The 19,406-nt window shown below is 40.2% G+C and overlaps 1 protein-coding gene across 1 annotated transcript; it reads left to right on the forward strand.

Moving 5' to 3' along the window:
• The first annotated feature begins 151 nt into the window (after window positions 1–151).
• On the forward strand, window positions 152–5,749 carry mrpl22 (mitochondrial ribosomal protein L22). The gene is made up of 7 exons (XM_036589020.1): window positions 152–203; window positions 300–342; window positions 1,428–1,554; window positions 1,680–1,745; window positions 4,035–4,112; window positions 4,265–4,334; window positions 5,459–5,749. The coding sequence occupies exons 1-7, from the start codon at window positions 176–178 to the stop codon at window positions 5,665–5,667; spliced, it is 621 nt and encodes a 206-aa protein (XP_036444913.1). The 5' UTR covers window positions 152–175; the 3' UTR covers window positions 5,668–5,749.
• The last annotated feature ends 13,657 nt before the right edge of the window (window positions 5,750–19,406 follow it).

Below are 19,406 nucleotides of genomic sequence, written 5' to 3' on the forward strand. Positions count from 1 at the left end.
ATTTCATCAATAAAGTGGTGGATAAATAATAATAAAACGTAGGATACATTATATGTTTTATTGGTTATTTTACTGTATTTTCATTACAGCATAAAAATAATTAGGCATTATAAGCACATATACTTCAGGCTCTTTGCGACTCTTCGGGGCAGTTTTCGGTTGTTGCGGATTCAGCATGGCGGCCTCCGCTGTGACAGCGAGCGGTGAGGCTAACACAGTATCTTTACTTCTTTATGCTGCAGTATGTTTTATGGTGTATTGTAGTACACTGTGATGACTATAAATGCTCTTGTCCACAGGCGCTACATTCCTCAGCCGTTTGGTTGGACATATTCATTCGAGGTTCGTAAGTAGTTTTGTAGCTATGCTAAGCTAAGCTAGTCTGTGCTGCAGCTGTAGAAGCATCAAGGACAGCGATAGTGTAAATAGATATGCAGATCATATGCAAGATCAGCCATAGCGTTCAAACTACCTCCGTGTTTCTACATTCATTGTCGCTTTTATCAGCTCCACTTACCATATAAATGTACTTTGTAGTTCTACAGACTGTAGTCGATCTGTTTCTTTGCGTACTTTGTTAGCCCCTTTTATCTTGTTCTTCAAATTGTCAGGACCACCATAGAGCAGGTATTATTTGGGTGGTGGATTATTCTTAGCACTGTAGTAACACTGACGTGGTGGTGGTGTGTTAGTGTGTGTTGCGCTGGTCTGAGTGGATCAGACACAGCAGTGCTGCTGGAGTTTTTAAACAGCTCGGTATTATTGCTGGACTGAGGATAGTCAACCAACCAAAAATATCCAGCCAACAGCGTCCTGTGGGCAGCATCCTGTGACCACTGATGAAGGACTAGAGGATGACCAACACAGACTGTGTGGCAACAGATGAATTACTGCCTCTGACTTTACAACTACAAGGTGGAGCAACAAGATACGTGTGTATAATAGAGTGAACAGTGGACACAGTGTTTAAAAACACCAGCAGCACTGACACTAACAACACTAACGCACCACCACCACTTAAGTGTTACTGCCGTGCCAAGAATGATCCACCACCCAAATAATACCGGCTCTATGGGGGTCCTGAGCATTGAAGAACAGGATGAAAGGGGGCTAACAAATTACGCAGAGAAGCAGATGGACTGTAAAACAGTCTGTAATTGTAGAACTACAAAATGTATCTGTATGGTAAGTGGAGCTGATAAAATGGACAAAGAGTGTAGATACAAGGAGATTGTTTTAATGTTATGGCTGATTGGTGTATATGTGTCTTATATTGTCCATAAAAGTTTAGTTTATTGAAAATTTATAAACATAAGTTTGTATCTGTTATTTGGAGACATTGTACATGCATAAGCTAAATATCCATAGATAGATTTTTTTTTTTTTCCTGTCTGTTGACGACCCTGTTCTGCTTGCATGTACTCCAGGTTTCTCGCCCCCTGCTCGCAGGTGTCTTGTCTCCACACTGCTGCAGTATTAAACACCAAGAACTGGGAGAGGAAAAATCGTATTGTATATCCGCCTCAGCAGAAAGATGAGCCCCCCAGACCAGCTGTTAGTGATGTTTTTGTCCATCTACTTCATACAAGCTAACATACATACCAAACTGGTTTGACATTTTTATTAGTGAAATGTTATGTGGTGTTTTGTTTACATCAAATTCTCACTGTCTTTTTCAGGAGATATTTCACTGCAGACACCAAATTAAGTACAGCAAAGACAAGATGTGGTATCTGGCTAAGCTGGTGAGTGACACTGAACAAACATTGCTACTTATTGATTATTACAGTAATTGACTGATTGATGTGGTCTATGGTATGGTTCTCAATCTTGGGGTCTGTCTCACGAAGCAGGTTTTCTTTTTTAGCCAACTACTGTTAAGCTTGTACTGCACACCTAACCTGCTTAAGGGCAGGTAAAGTTCATGTCATAAACAGCTCTTGGACCAATCAAGGACCGGCTTCTGACCAATCAGGAGCAGCTTTCTGGTGGAGGTGGACCCCTCTGGTCCTTCTTTCTTTTTTCTTTGTGATGTTTGTGACATTGTGGAAAAAAAAAATAGGCTTTTCAACAACAAAAGCAATCATACTACTACATAATACCACCAATATTTTACTAAGTTTTTTTCTAAAATTTGTTCTTGAGAAAGGTCCTAAAAAATCTATGTTACGTTCAAGAAGTGTTCTTAAACTGCAAAATTGTTTACAACTTTGTGCTCTTGAGTGTGTGTAAATCATAAACGTCGTGCTTTCATGTGCACGCAACAGGATTAATCTAAACCTGAGTTAACTGTCAACCACCATCGTAAACTGGTAAGCCATGACTGCATTTGTTAGGTTTGGTAAAGCTGAAAGTTATTTAGGAGCCCTGTGTGAGTTGAACATGCTCCACGAGACAGCATCCAGGACCTGGAGTACCTGCAGAGTTTATTATTTTTTTACTTGGACACTAAGTGTACTGACCAGTGCTGCCAAGGCAAACCACAGTTTCAAGTGTCAAACTCAGGCAAGGCTTATTAATAAGCAGAGTTGAATTAGATGGAGCTGGGAAAACACTAAAATGTGCTGGGAGGTGGTCTAACACTGGACTAATGGCCATATGGTTTTACCATTGCCTCTAGAGCAGAGTTTTGGTCCTGTGGTTTCTTTGCTCAAAACACCTGAACCAATTTGTTGAATCCATTTTCAACACAGTAAGCACCAACAGCTGGACTCTAGGAATGCTGACCTTTGCTATACAAGTTAAAGGGCTGGGTAATGCAAATAGGTCATAAACAATAAGAATATAGTTGTCACATTTTGATATCTCGCAATGCATCACAAAATTGCAGTCAAAACAAACTCCAAAGTACTATTACACTCTGGTTTCTTAATAAAGCCAAAATGCAGCCTGACCTTAAAGCTGCAGGAGCTGGTTGTATCTTTGACATGGCGAATGGGTGGCAAGTAACTATAGAAGCTATAGGAAAAAGCCTTATGAAATTTACTTGCCTTTGGGAACTACTGCCATTTAATGGCATGAAGTAGGCACTTAAAGTCAAGCCTCAAAAATGAAAAAAATAAAAACTGACCTTTTTTTCACCATGTTAGTTAATGTCCCTGAACACAAAGCATATGATTTAAAAGACTAAATTCTTGTTTCTTATTATCTTCATCAAAATGTAGTGACCTTTGCCTGCCTCTAACACGTCTTGTGATTTTTAATTACATCGCTGTGTACCAGCGGGTTGGGAAAAATAATATTAACCATTAATATCATTTTTCACCTCCCCCTTTCGCCACCTCCACCTGTCACCGAGCAAAATGCTCAGTTAGCTCAAACACTTTCCCTGATTCCATATTTAACTTAGGAAACATGTTATGGTATGGAAGAAAAATGCGTTATGATTTCCAGTTAATATCTTTAAATGGCAGTAGATTGAATTCTAGCAGTATGAAAACAGACAATAAATAAATATCAAAGAGCCTAAAAGTATGGTTTAAAAATCATGTAATTGTGAAAAGCAATTCCGATTCAATGATTAAATATAATTACAACCCAGCTGTAATAAATTGTGTTGGGTATTTGTAATCTTTTCACATCAACCAGTTTGTTTTTTTATTTAAAGTAGTTTCTGCACTGTGTTGTGAATAGACAATGCAGCAATCATAGAACTGTGAAGTATTATTTATTTTCAGACAGATGGAAAATGTAAGGCTCATGATTAATGTTTGGTGTCCGTCAACTAATAGGATGACTAAACTCTCAGACGAAGAAATTCTGAAACTGTTGTCTGACTCCGCAGAATCGCTCAGTAGAATCTGTTGTATTTTGAGCGGTACTTGCTGTTTCTTGTTGCTATTCTGGATATCATAATCATCCTGCTTGAACAGAGGTCATGAACTGAAACCCTGAGAAATGGCAAGGGTCATTTCCACTAGTATCTACTTTTATTTTATCTTGCTGAGAATATTTTATGTACGCTCTCATAGCTGTGCGTGATGAGTATGTTAAGCTAAAAAAACGTTAGCTGATGAGTTTTTTTCTTTTGACAGATCAGAGGAATGACCATCGACCAAGCCCTCGCTCAGCTCGAGTTCAATGACAAGAAGGGAGCCAAAGTAATAAAAGAGGTACCTATGCAACTTTTTAACTGGAACTCTACATACCTGATTACTCAGTCTTTGAGATCTGGATAGGACCACTATCGCAGTACTATTATTATTATTATTATTATTATTATTATTATTATAATTATTATTGTTGTTGTTGTTGTGTTTTACAGGTTCTTTTAGAAGCCCAAGAAATGGCTGTGAAGCACCACAATGTTGAATACAAATCGAATTTATATGTTGGTAAGAGTCCATAATATCTTTTGTTCCTCTTTGTGTTAAAATCAGTGTCAATTGGAAATCACACCATGACGTTTTTCTGAGCTAGCTGAGCATTCTAGCTTGATGTTAGGTGGGGGTGGTGGAAGTGGGAGGTGAAACATGATGTTATTTGTAATATTATTTTTCCCCACCTGCTGGTTCATGATGACCCAATCAAAAATCAGTTTTAGAGGCGAGGTAATATACTTTCCACTGTGTAACTTCTTACAGTGTCATATTTGCTTATCGAATGTCCCTAAAGTAAGAGCTGATCTAGGATCATTATGTGCTTTGCTCTTATAAGTGTGAGCATACAAACAAGGAGGTGCTGATTTTGCTGAATTGAGCGTTCTCACTATAACTCAGCGCTATTTCGGGGTATTTTCGCATATACATCTTGATAAATGAACCGAGCTCAGTTCTGTTAAAGTGAACCTGAAAGGTAACTAGCTGAAAATGACTTCAGAGGTTTTTTACAATGCAAGCAAACTTTACAGGGGACACTCTTTCTGGTTCTCTTTAGCATTGATGATATCTCAGACCACTGGTTGTTTATATTTCAGCTCCTTTAGACCCCACCTGGATAACGCTAAGTTATAGGTAGCGTTGTTCAAGTTAATAATGTAACAGTTCATCATGTACATCTGATGAGCTGCATTCAAACCATGGTAAAATTACAGTATATACTCTAAGATATTAAAAACGATTAAGCGGTCATCATTAAGCTGAGTCAGTTTAGAACTGAGTTTGGTTCTTATAAAAATAATTACATGTAAAAAAAAAAAACCCAGTGTTTGTTTGGGTTGTTCTTATATAAAAGAGGAAACCACGACTCTGTGGTTTGAGACCTCTCAAAATGCTGGAACGGCCCGTGTTACCGGTTGAGGCAAAGCCTCAACACAGCAGGTTAGTTGTAACCAGTGTTACAGCTAAACCTCCTGAAGTAAGCTGGTTAGAAATCTGTACCTCCCCATACAAATTCAAAACAGTTCATCTTGTGGAAGTGCTCATGCACAGAACGATCAAAAAACATAGATAGATTGAACCTCTTATCGTGTCATTCATGAAGTCTTCAACTAACCTTCCTATTCTCTTCTCCCCAACAGCCGAGTCCTTCTCAACCAAAGGCAAATATCTCAAGCGCATTCGCTACCACGGCCGAGGTATGTTCGGCATCATGGACAAAGTGCACTGCCATTATTTTGTGAAGCTGGTGGAGGGCGTGCCTCCCACAGTGGAGCAGAAGACTGCATTCGACCAGGCCAAGGAGTACGTTGAACAGCTGAAGAGCCGGACGATCATCCACTCCCTCTAACTTGAACGCCTACTTGCCAAGCTCATGTGCTCATGTAAATAGTAATGGAATAAACAGATTGCTTCTGCTGTTTGAAAACATCTGTCTTGATTGAACTTTTATTTGGTCATTTCCCGTTTCAAATTCCTGCTACGTGACTACCAGGATCTTGGAAGGATCTCGTTCCTTCTAAGTGAGGTTGAGCCGAATAAGCAGATCTTGCCACAACCCCTCTGCGTGCCTTCCCGGCCTGAGTGGTGCCGCTACATGACATTTCCATTCATGACATTTCCGTCCGTGACGTTCTTCATTAGTTGGCTGATGAGTGTGGCCTCGGCCTTTTCCTGTAACCTTTGATGGCACTTTCCAGTTTTATATTGTCATGTGCCCTTTTAGCGCGAACATGACCAGACTTGTTCCACTCTCAAATGTGGACAGCAGAGCAGCTGATCTCTAATGATAGCTTCCATTTTCCATCTTTTGAAGCAAGCGCAGTGGACGGTGCACCAGGAGGCCCTTCATTTTTACAAGGCTGAATAAATTAAGCTGAGTCAATTACTGCTGCATTTACTTTATTTGTTTAGATAATAGTCGTGATTGAAACATACTACTCCAACCACTCTCTGCCAGTCGACGGTGAAATTAAAACAGGCTGAAAGAATCTGAATTTGATTACAGTTATGCAGCCTGAAGTTGTGTTTTAAATATAATGACATTTGCGGTCATGAATACAGATACAATGTGAGACAGTACCAAGACAGATTGGGAGTTGTTTTTGCATTGTGTGTCAGATTTGTTTTCATATCTTTTTGAAGGCTTTCTTCCATGACTAAGCCCACAGTCTAAAATGTTAAAGACCTCCGCATGGGGAAGAGCGCTCCAAATGTTTTATTCATAGAATAAAACTGGTTTTGAGTCGGCTTTGGATTTGAGGAGCCAAATCACCTTGAAGTGTCCCAATTCCCCTCCCTTGCATGTGGCAGAGTCCTCAGTCTCGTTTTGTAGAGTTTCATTATTCCCCTCATTAAATTAGAATGGGTCTGGTGGTGACACTTGGGTTGCTCCATCTAATGGCACATTATGAGAGGGACAGGTACTGCCCTCAGTGTTTTAATTTTGCTTTCAACCCAGGGACCAGTTACTTAAAGGAAAACTTCACTGGTTGTTCAATGTTTCTGCATAATTAGAAGGTTAGCATGTAAACAAAGTCATTCAGAGTGGTTTGATGTGAAATGCTCTGTTTTAGAGAAACTTACTGAGTCAGTGCTGTTCACAGTGGTGGTGATAGATACCAAATGTCTGAAGCGTTCAATGCCTCTAAAAGCTACCTTACAAAGTCATTACATGAAATAATTAGAGATGTGATGCCTAAGACGTCTTTTAAATCCCTTCATGGTGGAGTGGTACACAATATGGCCAAAAGTATGTATACCCTAATTATTGAGTTCAGCTATATAAAATCAAGCACATAGCTGAGCACTCTGCATAGACAAACACTGGCAGCAGAATGGGTTGTACTGAAGAGCTCTGTGACGTTAAACGTGGCACTGTCATAGGATGCCTCCTTTGCCTCAACTTAGTGAAATTCTGCCTCGGTCAACTGTAAGTGCTATTATTGTGACATGTAAGCATCTCGGAGCAACAGCAGCTCAGCCACGAAGCGGTAGACCATGCAAACTTACAGAGTGACGCCATTAAGTACTGAAGCGCATAGTGCAAAAAATTGCCTAGCCTCTATTGTACACTCACTACAGAGTTCCAAACACTTCTCTGGAAGCAACATCAGCGCAAGAACTGTGCATCAGAACTTCATGAAATGGGTTTCCATGGTTGAGCAGCTGGACACAAGCCTAAGATCACAATGCACAATGCCAGTTCTCAGTTGGAGTGGTGCAAAGCATGTTGCCACTGGACTCGAGCAGTGGAAACGTTCTCTGGAGTGATGAATCATGCTGTTCTATGCGGCAGTCTGGTGAACAAATCTGGGTTTGGCAGAAGCCAAGAGAACGCTATCTACTGGAGTGCATAGTGCCAACAGTAATGTTTGGTGGAGGAGGGATAATGGTCTGGAGTTGTTTTTCAGGGTTTGAGCCACTTAGTTCCAGTGAAGGGTAGTGTTAACAGTACAGCATGCAAAGACATTTTAAACAATTTTATGCTTCCAACATTTTGGGGATGGTCCTTTCCTGTTCCAACATGACTGTGCACAAATTGAGGTACACAAACACATGGTTTGAAGAGTTTGGTGTGGAGGTACTCCAGTGGCCTGCACAGAGCCCACAACACTCACTAATGCTCTTTTGAATGAATGGGTACAAATTCCCACAGACTTCAAAAATTTTGTGGAATGACTGGTGGCTTTCCACAGGGGTGGCAATTTAATAATGAAAAATTCTTTTTAATGTCCATGGTTTTGGAGTGGGATGTCCATATAGGTGTAATGGTCAGGTGTCCACATGCTTTTAGCCATTGTGTACATCCAGGGTGTTGTGAGGCAACCCCTGCAACCCCCCCCCCCAAAAAAAAACAAACACATTTTTTAGATTTAGCTCTATTGTTACTATCAACATTGCATAAAAAAGCTCAGAAAGCTCAGAAGCCTGTGTGGGTTCCCAGGTCGTTTTGGATGGTAATAAAATTTGCATTGTAAACATTGTGACCCATGGGGGACATTTCATAAAGCAAGTTAAACGGATAACTTGAGCCCTTCCCCAGGCCTGGTTAATTCAATGGGTTTAATGGGCACGTGCCCAGGGGCCTGAGCCACTTGGGTTCCCTGCGAGCAATTATAAGAAAGTCTACACCACTCTTTTGAATTGCAGTGGAAACTATACCAATGGCACAGCTGGGAAAAGTGAATTAACACTGTGTCCTAACAGCAAGCAATGCAAGTGACAACAAAAGCAAAATGCCCCGCCCTGATGGGATGATAGGCAGGTTGGAAAGACCATGAAAATTAAAATGCAATCTGACTGAATGCTTTTTTTAAAGGAATGAGTGCACTAGGCGAGAACGTGTAATTGAAAAGAGGAGAGGCGCTGTTTCCCATTTACATTTGAATTTTGCCCTCTTTCTAGCATGGTGTTCTCTTTGATAATGCAGCTTAAATGCATTATTACAGAGTGCAAATGCATATGTTACATTTTAATTAGCACTTTGACACAATTATTGCATAATTACATTAAGCATAAATATACAGTTCTGAAAATACATTTTAATTTAAATAAAGCTACTCATAAAGCATCTAAATCTAAGTTGATTCGTCCTTGTTGGCAGTGATCTGCGTTATCAGAGATAAGATATGAGTGGACAAAAAACCAAACATTTCCATGGCTGCTATGGCAGTATGCTTTAGCTAGCCTGTGTAACTGTTTTGTTTTTTAAGTTTTCTGCTTTTTCCATTTTTAATGCACATTTTAGCTGACCTTCTGGGGACCACTGGGGTTAATGCTTTGCTTGTCAAGAATGGATGCATGCTTTATAAGGAAATGTTGCACTGGTTGTTGGGTTTATATTAACCTGTGTTCTCATTAATGTGTGCATAAGCTTGCTATTGTTTTTGTCCCGATTGGGGAAAAAAATGTGCTCATAGTGATGACATGTGGTTAGTATGCTGCTGCTACTAAGGGGCTGCATAGGCCTTTAACTTGATGTGATATCATAACAAAATCACTGACCACCCAAAAAAGGAAGCCAGGTAGGAGCCCATCAATAATTTGTGCCACACTACTTGATGATTCAGGCCTTCCCTTCCCTAAAGGACAGGCTTGACTTAGGCTTCAGCTCTCTGGTGAAACTGAGAAATCCTGCTTTGTGAAATATCCCCATGGTTCTCCATGGTTCCAAAGAAAACAATACAATTTAAATCAAACCACTTGGAATGACTTCGTTCACATCCCAACAGTTGCCTTATTTAGAAATTTTGAAGAATTGGTGGAATTCCTCTTTAAAGTGCATCAATTTTTAACCTCATTTCAGCAACAAGCATTTTTGTCATCTCATACAAGTGTCTGTTTTCTAACCTATTATCAAAAGAGACAAGAGCATTGTTTAATAAAGAAGTCTTTACCATTATGACGTCAGTATTGAGAGGAGGAGTGAATTGAAAGCACTTGAAAAGAAAAAAAACATCCAAAGCTTGTTATCCTGCAGGGATGGAAGTTTTTTTCAATTTACAGGGCATTGCATTGACACAGCACTACACACAGAATTATTCATCAGAAAACCCCAATACAATCTCCAGTCATCTCTCTGCTGCTTTACCCTAAAGGTAAAAACATCTTGTAGAGTGTCTGCAGTGCTAGGTGTTTCTTTTACAATTTGTTTTTATGATGCTGATCTAAAAGCAGCATCCCACAGCCAAATCCCAGGCTTGACCATCATATGAGAAGCTGAAACCGATCCTGGATCAGTGGGAAAAGGGGGCCAGCCTCCATCAGAGGCACGGCTTTGTGGCCACTTTCTAATTTCCCCACAGTTCCATGTTCTTAGTATAACATGGGCCGACTTCGGAGGCGAGGGGCTCTTCATCTCGTCGCCTACAGTGTGCTCTCAAATAAAATGCCATCTCCTGGCCCCAATTTAAGCAGACAAGTGCCCTCAATTTCAGGTTAGAGCCCTGGTCTATCCCCTCGTTGCTAGAGCTCAGAGCACTGAGCTACAATAAGAAGAGCAACTGTTCTCTCTGCACATGGTTTCTATGGCTGGAGCACCACTGAGCCAAAGCACAATTCACTTTTTCTTTAACATACAACAAAGCTTTGTTGGATTTTCCCAGTTTTCATTTCATGTTTCAAGTTTAGCAAGTGGTTGTCAGCATTAGCTGAATCATTATATAAACGAGTTTCATTCATATAAATTGAAAGTCACATTTTCATTTGAATTTTATTCAAATTGGCTGTTTGCAAACAGATGGTCGACATGACATGCCTCAAAAATATTCAGTCACTCAAAAATATTACTAAAGCTTCAGTCAGTCAAATCTCCTCCTCATTAGACATGAAATAACTTCTGCTTTAATGCCTGAAATATTTCATTCTTATTTTGTCAGTTATCAAACATGTACACTGACCTGGCACTTCATTAAGTACACCTCCTTATATCTACACTCTTTGTCCATTTTATCAGCTCCTCTTATCGTATAGTTGCACTTTGTAGTTCTACAATTACAGACTGTAGTCCATCTGTTTGCTTACTTATTTAACCCCCTTTTACCCTGTTCTTCAACGGTCAGGACCTCCACAGAGCAGTAGGTCATTCTCAGCACTGCAGCGACACTGTTGTTGTGGTGGTGTGTTAATGTGTGTTGTACTGGTATGAGTGGATCAGACAGTTCCAGAGTTTTTAAACACCTCAGTGTCACCGCTAGACTGAGAATAGTCCACCAACCAAAAATATCCATCCAGCAGCATCCTGTGGGCACCATCCTGTGAGCACTGGTTTAGCACTAGACGATGACCAACACAAACTGTGCAACAACAGATGAGCTATTGTCTCTGGCCAACAAGGTGGTTGTGTCTAATAGAGTGAACGGTGAGTGGACACAGCGTTTAAAAACTCCAGCAGGACTGCTGTGTCTGATCCACTCGTACCAGCACAACACACACTAACACACCACCACCACATCTGACACTGCAATGCTGAGAGTGATCCGCCACCCAAACAGTACCTGCTCATGATGTTGAGTCGATTCCAAAAGAATCGATTCTTCAACTCCAACATGTGTGGGAGTCAGGGTCGACTCTTGGCCAGTGAGTCTAACAGTTTTTTCATCATAATTGGCTTGAGGGACAATTTGACAAAGGATCGTGTAAAGCAGGAAAGAGTTTGAGTGGTGTGAGTTTCTTTAATTAGCAGGTTTTAAACAACGCGCTGCTCACCAGCTGCTATGAGCACAAACTCTGTTACTCCCCTGCAACTTTTCATTATATTCTTGATTATGGTTGAAATAAACAACAATTACAAACGGTACAAACAATATTTGTCACAGAATGTTGTGGGACATAGGATGAAGCTGAGATTTGCTCCTTATTTGTCAGCTTCTAATTCAGATTTCTGTTCCACCTTAAACGGTACTTCAGTTACATTCTAGCGCCAGTGCACCATTAAGAAAACTGCTGCATCACTTAAGGTGGACCAGAAAAGTCAAATGCCTCAGATGACATCCAGCTGAAAGTGGTTCCTTTCCAAAGAATTCTGACTACAATAATAATATAATAAGAAGAAGAGATAGAATTTTATTTATAAGGGTCTCTCAAGATACCCAGGGACATTGTACACAGAAGATTAAGATAAGCATAAAAATGTGAAATTGGGATATTATACCTGATTTTATCATCACAAAATCATGTCAATATCATGTCACAAAATAGATGACCTGGTCAAAGACCAAGAATAAGAGAAAGATCTACCCCCACTGGAGACTTCAGACCCAACACACCTGCCTCTAATACTCAGATGCTCCTGAAGGCCTTCATCACCTGAATCAGGTGTGTTACATTAGGGGTGGAGCTAAACTCTGCAGGGTGGACACCCCTGCTGCAGCTACTCAAAGACTGGGTAAATGTTTAGGATGGTTTAACCCAGTGGTCACCAACCCTCCTATTGGAGATCTAAGTTGCGGCCAAATCAACATACTACTACACGACATATACCACACTATTGAATGGACTTCTATTGGTGTACTATTTTTGACATGCTATTTAGTGTGGTAGTGTGGGGTTTTGGACGCAGCCCTACTTTCCTGCAGAGTTTAGTTCCAACCTGCATCGACTGAGCTGCTCCGGCCCCTTACTTAACGCTAATACAGCTGACCCAGCCAATCAGGGACTAATGAAGAAGTTCATTAGCTGGAGCGGCTGTGGTAGATCTCCAGGACCAGGCTTGGTGACCGCTGCTGTATCCCTTTATTACCGGCTCTGGCGCTGTTTTGGTTAAAGGGTAACTCCACCGATTTTAAAAAAAATTCTCCATAATTAAATGGTTAAGATGTAAACAGAGTCATTCAGAGTGATTTGGTGTGAAATGCTCTGCTCTAGAGAAACGTGCTGAGTCAGAATAGTTCACAGTGGTGGTGATAGGAACTAGACATCCACCTCTGAAAGCTCCCTCACAGAAAGTTATTCCATGAAGTGGATGATAGACGCTGTCTGAGTCATTGTTTTATGATAGTTTTGTGATGAAGTTTTGGCTTAAAATGCAGTTTAATCAAATGGCTATTATACCATCATCGACATTACATATAAACAGAAGACTTGTGTGGGTTCAATGGTTTTGGAGAGTAAATAAAATGGCTGTGTTGTAGACATTGTGACCCCTCCGGTTCCTATCACCACCACTGTAAAGAAATTTGAGTCTGTTATTTTTACATAAATTAACCCTTTCCCATTAAACCTCTCTGAATGAATCTGTTTACATCTCTAGCACTGCATTATTCAGAAATTTTGGTGGAATTTCCCCATTCAGATAAGCTGGAGTTAAGGAGTCGTGATCACTACGACAGCGTAGCCTGAGTTGACGGGTTTGAGAGGCGGGACTTTTCAAGCCGTTAATTAGATGATGAATGGCGTGATCGCGAGTGGAGCAAAGAAGACAGTCATTCTGGAGGACCCTGGACTGGTTTCACCTCAAACAGAGGAGACAGATGGCGCAGTGAGACCGAAACAGACAAAAACTTGGAGGTGAGTTCAGTTTATATTTATTACTAATATTTTTATTTATATGATAATTGGCCCTATGATGATTCTGCAGTATAACGTCAGGTCAAGGATGATGTTAGGTCACTCTTGGCTCGCTAACGTTAGCTAGATACTGCTCCGTTTTGTATAGGATGAGAAGACTTCAATCATGAAACATTTATAGATCATACTGTGCCCTATGCTATAATGCCTAATAGTGATGCATCAGTACTATTTTTTAGATTGAGTACAAGTACATATTTTTTAGTACTCACCAATACCGAGTCCGATACCATACTGAGTAACCCACGTAAAATTAAGTAGTTGTTGTGAATGAGTGCAGTGTATCTTAACAGTTACACTATGCTTAACTATGCTGCATTATTTAATGCTACATTGGACTATAGTAGCACTGCAGTGGAGAAGAGCGAGTTTAGTTCCACATCAGAAAAGCATATCTGTACAGCGGTAGTTTTGCAGTCTCTGTAGCACAGTGACAGCAGAAATCACATCCGAGGCTAATGCAGCCAAGGATTGGATGCTTGTGTGGAATTTTACGTCTTGTTGGAGTCTTTTGTTTGGCTGGTTGAGCTGTAGTTGAATGTTCTCTAAAGCCAGACTTCCACTGTGTGCTTTTATAAATCTTGTACTTTGTTGAGTTTATACAATTTGATTAGACCACCAAGTACGGACAAAGCCTACAATTTACATACTCGCACTGTACAAAACCACTTCATCCATGCTACGTGAGACGCAGCCCTTACAGATAGCTCTGTTTGCAAACAATTTTAATAAAGTTGTTTCACTCAAAATAACATGCTATGCGCCGAGTACTGAGCAGAAATGCTGAGAGCAGCGCTGATGTCACTGTGCACTTAAGCTAAGGTGGTGACAATACAGTCTGTCTACAGCCTATTTTACAACAAAAAGGTTTATACCTCACGATTCTACTCAGTAAAACAGAATAAGGTCGGCATAGGTGGGCTTTGGTAACTTTTTTGGTCTCCATTTTTCTAGCCTGCATGTCTCCTCCCGTTTTCGGGAAACAGTTGTGATTGTGTGTTTAAAATGGGCTGAAATCACAGTCTATTCTTAGCAGGAATAATTTAAGGCTATATGTTTAAAGGGACCTACAACTATGTCTGACGGTCACAGAGTTAGTAACACTTTGTGAGCAGAGCCTCCTTCACTTCTAGCTTCAGTCATTTGTTCTTTAGCGCGTCAGCATTCACTCGACTTACATCACACATCATCAGCTGGCTGAATTTTTCTCAATATGAGTAAATGAAAGCGAATCAGCCTAATAGCTGATGCCAGTATCAGTATCCATGCATCCCTGTTGACTTATATGCAAAAATACTGAGGTCTTCCTCTGTGGAAAATAAGGAATTTTTGCCTAAAACAGAAAGAAAATGATGGTAGAAACAGGGCTATATATACATCCTCTGCAAATCCATTTATACCAACAAATCAGATATAATCCAAACACATCCCTATATATCCTCTTAAACTGGAGGCCCATATAAATCCAGTACAGTGTATCCCTTACATTGTACTGTTAACACTTTTAGTCCTGTATATCCCCAAAGACCCCATGTTATCCCTTTTATGCTTGTCTCTTTAAATACTCATGGCCCACTTGCTTGCAAAGTTTTTCCTGAAATTCATCAGCCATTCATGAGGTAAATCAGGTGTGGTAGAGCAAGGAAAACATGCAACTTTACAGGGAAGGGGGTTTCCAAGATTGGAGTTGTTCTGAAACAGCTTTGTGTACAGTGTCTCCCTATAGTATGTCACATTTAATCACAGTTACTGTTGGGTGTTTTACGGACTATTTGGATTAGCTTTTAGAAAGAAACGACTTCAGCCTTATTCTTCCAGCAGTTACGCAGATCGTTGCCTAATGTGCCTCCATGCAGAATTTACACATGCTGCTTTGCTTTGGACAAGAACACGATAATCTTGTATCCTACAAAACACACTCTAGATCTTTTCCTAGGTTTGTGTGTTTGTTGTGTTGATGGTCTATAAAAACTGCAGCGTACACAGAATCTCCTGTTTTGGAATGGGAAAAAGGCTGCACAGAGAATTGATTGTTCATCTTTTATTCAACTGCATCAACACGTGTTCTTCTCCAGCTATTCCTCCAGTGAGTCTCCTCAGTGGCCCTGAGACCAAGCAACGGTCATAATCTACCACAAACCATGAAATGTTTCCATGTCTTGCTGGCTGAGCACTTGTTCTTCTGATTTTTATGAGGTGAGAGGAAGTATAAAATATGGATAAGTTCAATCAAGACAAGGGGAAACTGGAACTCGTGCTAAAGCTTTGTGTGCCACACTGAGGCTGCGTTGGCTCGGCCTCGTCTCCCGCTACACTGTTGTGGCTTCCGGATAAAAGATTAAAGTCACTGAATTATGTATTCCTTCAGTCATAGGCTAAATATCCAGAGAGAAAATTATATGTGTGATCTCCATGAGGAGCCTGGCGCTAACATAAAAAAGCCGTGAGTGAGCAGTGTATTATTTACGATGTTAATTCAAGCATCGAGTAGTCAGTGTTCAATGCTTCGCTCTTAACTTCCGGAGTTCTTGAAGTGTAACTTTTCTCAGCGGTTATTGGCATCGTTCACAGCTAAGGGGAGTCAGAGTTTACCAAAGGATACGCAGAAAAAAAAAAAAACGTATTTGTTTCTGTCTTTCCTCAGAGTAGGGCCTTCTTCAGGAGAGAAAGACGCTTATTCGCAGGCCAACGCTGTTCTCGGGAGTGCCTGGAGGTGTTCATTTTTTTAGTCTGTGGTGGGATGGGAACAAATGATGTTAGCTTGCTAATAAAATCCATCACAGACACCCTTCGGCCCAAACCGCAAGCCAGCACTATATGCTTTGCCCTTGAGAAAAAAAAGGGCCCAAACAAACACTTTCATTGTGTTTTTTTTTTTCTTCCTGCTTGAGCTCCCGTTCAGTCCTGCCTCAAAGTAATATTTATCTCGGTGCACACGATAAAGAAAGAGAGAGAAAAAATGTGAGAGCTTTGTTTTTGGAGGCTTATTGGCCAGCGTCTTGTCAGCTTAAATCTCAACTTAAGCTAAAATGGGCTCCCACTCCGATTTATTTATCTTCTTTCATCCCCGTCCACATTGCCCACAGATATGACTGGCGCTAGAAGAAATGCGGTTGATCTGATGAAAAGTGACAGGAAAGAACGACTGGAGAATGTGCATATAGAATGCATTTGTAATCCAATTACTCTGTTTTCACTTTCTCTTTATTTGAAAAATTGAAAAAAAAAAAGATGAGGAGGAAGGAATTGGTATCCTTTGCCGTATTATGCACTTCTTGAATAGAGCAGCAGTGATGATAGAATGATAAGAGTAATCCTATTTATCAACTATTAAATCTATCTAGTTAATCAGAGTAATTGACTAGATACAAATTTTAGTCCAGGCACATATTCATCTAATGTCATTCAATAGCTGATCATTGTAGCAGTACTCATCAATACATGTCTTAAAGGGCACAGTACAGATAGTGGTAGATTCATCTCATATCTGTAGGTGTCACTGTTGGTATTTGCCAAAAAATAGGCCCAACACCAGTTTGTTGCACACATTTCCTGATGGGGCTGTGCTCTTCCAGTCTGCAGGAGTTTGCAGTTTGTGAGTTTCATCTTAGCACACGTCTTTTAATATCCGCTTAAGGACTGTAAACGATTTGGACTCCTCAAAGCAAAGGCAGTTTTCCTCAGCGAATAAGTCTTATTTTTTTCCCCTGTCCATATTTTGTCAAGTCCTGCCCCCTGCACTTGATTCTTACACACAAGGCCGCTCTATGGTCGGTTCATACCTTTTCGCAGACTCCTTGTGAGGGTGTTTTTATAAACAGTTCTTTCAAAATGAACCAAATTGTGTTCTGTTCAGGTGGCCCTAGGGTGTTTTCACAGGTTTCAGCATTTTAAGGGATCTAAGATTGTTTTTTGTGCATATGTGAACATACCAAACAAAGTCAGACCCCTCTAAATGGACCCACAAACAAACCAAACTAAGACCCCTTTAAGTGGTTCACTCATGGCTTATTTTGTGGCCTGAATGATTTGTGCATTGTGAAAACAAAACAGCCCGAGTGTGCTTCATGTTTGCCATGAGGAAGGTGTGGGCAATATGGAAAAAATATATCACTATAATTAAAGCCATTTTCACGATACAAGAAACATATTTTAACATAGCATCACATAAAACTGTTAAACTGTGCACGATTATTTTTATTCAGCATTTGACATACTGCACTAAATCTACTCCATTAGTGTTCTGATGATTTCCATAATTTGCTCAGTAAAGCATATTGTTCATCCCCATAACAAAATTTATATAATAAAATATCATCATATTGCCCACCTCTACCTCGAGGTTTACCATATATGCCCAGCCACAATTCCAGTACGAGTGACTGCTCAGGAGAGTGGCTGCCTGTGGGTTTATGCCATCTCACAAAAAGACATCATCTTTTAACCACAGTAATCATACTAACACTGAGCTCTTATGACTTATTGCTATAATATGTTAGTGCTGCTTTTTCTTAGCGAAACAGTACAAACCCACGGGCTGTTTACCTGAGTAGTTTGTTTAAACTCTCTGAGTACTGGAAGACTGTGGCTGTGTATTTTTGGTCAGGTTTTTCAACTATAAAGCAAAGCGCAAAAGCAGACTGGGGCTATTTCACAATGCACAAATCAGTCAGACCAGAAAATGAATCACAAACTAACTGTGCTGGGAACGGGAGGTGGTCTAAGTTCAGGTTGTGGGTCCGTTGAGAGGGGAGTGAGTTTGGTTAGATTTTAGATTTATTTAGAGGGGTCTGAGTTCAGCTTGTTTGTGGGTCTGTTTAGAGGGGTCTGAGTTTGTTTGATGTGTTCACATATACAAAAGAAACCATGACTGAACGATCTGAAACCACTTGAGCTGCTGAAACGGAAGTGTGAGAACAGCCTGAGAATGAATGACCTACTAGCTCAACCCCCCTCACTCAAAGGGGTTTGTCTGAGTACAGGTGGGGAAAAAAATAATGCTGTTTTGTTTCATTTGTTGGTATCGCCATGGCTGTCACTCATTTGTCTCAGGGAGCACAAGAGGCTTCAGGTCACGGCACCAGTTATTAACTTTTTCAGCCCTTCAAAAAAAAATCACAAAAGTTAAACATCGATTTTGGCTTTTCAGCAGACCATGTTCGTCCTTGTGTCTCTGTTCTGTAGCTGCAAAATATATGGATCAGAAAATCTAGGCATACTTTTATAATTCAGTGCAGTCGTAAAAAACAAAAAAAAACAAGCCAAAACTCTCCACTTTTGCTCCAAGTGCTGCAAATGCTATTTTTATATTAACAAAGAACATTTATGCCTCTATCCAGTTAATGAAATATTGATTTGGAAGAGTATTGTAAGCTGCGCAAGCTTTTAAAGTTCTTAGTGCTTTAGCTCCGAGCCAATTCATCCTTTATTTTTTCAGTAGTGCACAAACTAGATATTGATAATGTCCCTCAAACAAGAACTCTAGGCTCTTTCCTGTGCTATAATTAGCAACACCTCCGGCCATCATTAGAACACTGAAACACCATTTCAGCTATGTTTTATTGAATTTGTGGATTTATGTAAGCGTTGACTTCTGACACTGATGTACGAGTTTCAGGAAGAACTCATACATCATTTGTGGTCTGTACATTAGTTAGCACTAATTATTTATTACTACCAGAAGTGGGTTCAGCCTAAACCCATTCTTGACTAAAAAGTATAGTTACTTGCTTAAAATACTGACACGCGTTCAAGTAAGAGCACTTTTCTAAAAGACAAGTACTAAGTCAAAAAAATGCTTAAAGTCAATCTAAAATTAAAATGACCGCTTTTTAGCTTTTTAACTTATGTCCTTGGTCATACTAAGTATGATTCATTATAACTTATTATTTAAAGGCGCGGTTAATCGTTCTGGGGAACCCCAAGTTCATGGATGCACATTGCCAAGACGAGCAACACTAGGCTAGCAAACTTGTTTTTTGTGGCCATCTTTGTGACCATAAAACCCTTCGCTAATATTGT

This window comes from Colossoma macropomum, unplaced genomic scaffold (genome assembly GCF_904425465.1).
Source record: "Colossoma macropomum unplaced genomic scaffold, Colossoma_macropomum, whole genome shotgun sequence".
In the NCBI taxonomy this organism is placed as follows: Eukaryota; Metazoa; Chordata; class Actinopteri; order Characiformes; family Serrasalmidae; genus Colossoma; species Colossoma macropomum.

What these genes read in the sequence shown, in the direction of transcription:
- mrpl22 (XM_036589020.1), top strand. Translation starts at nt 176, where the DNA reads ATGGCGGCCTCCGCTGTGACAGCGAGCG. An exon ending in GTTGGACATATTCATTCGAG is followed by an intron (nt 343 to 1,427) that starts GTTCGTAAGTAG and finishes CATGTACTCCAG; the next exon opens with GTTTCTCGCCCCCTGCTCGC. An exon ending in ATGAGCCCCCCAGACCAGCT is followed by an intron (nt 1,555 to 1,679) that starts GTTAGTGATGTT and finishes TGTCTTTTTCAG; the next exon opens with GAGATATTTCACTGCAGACA.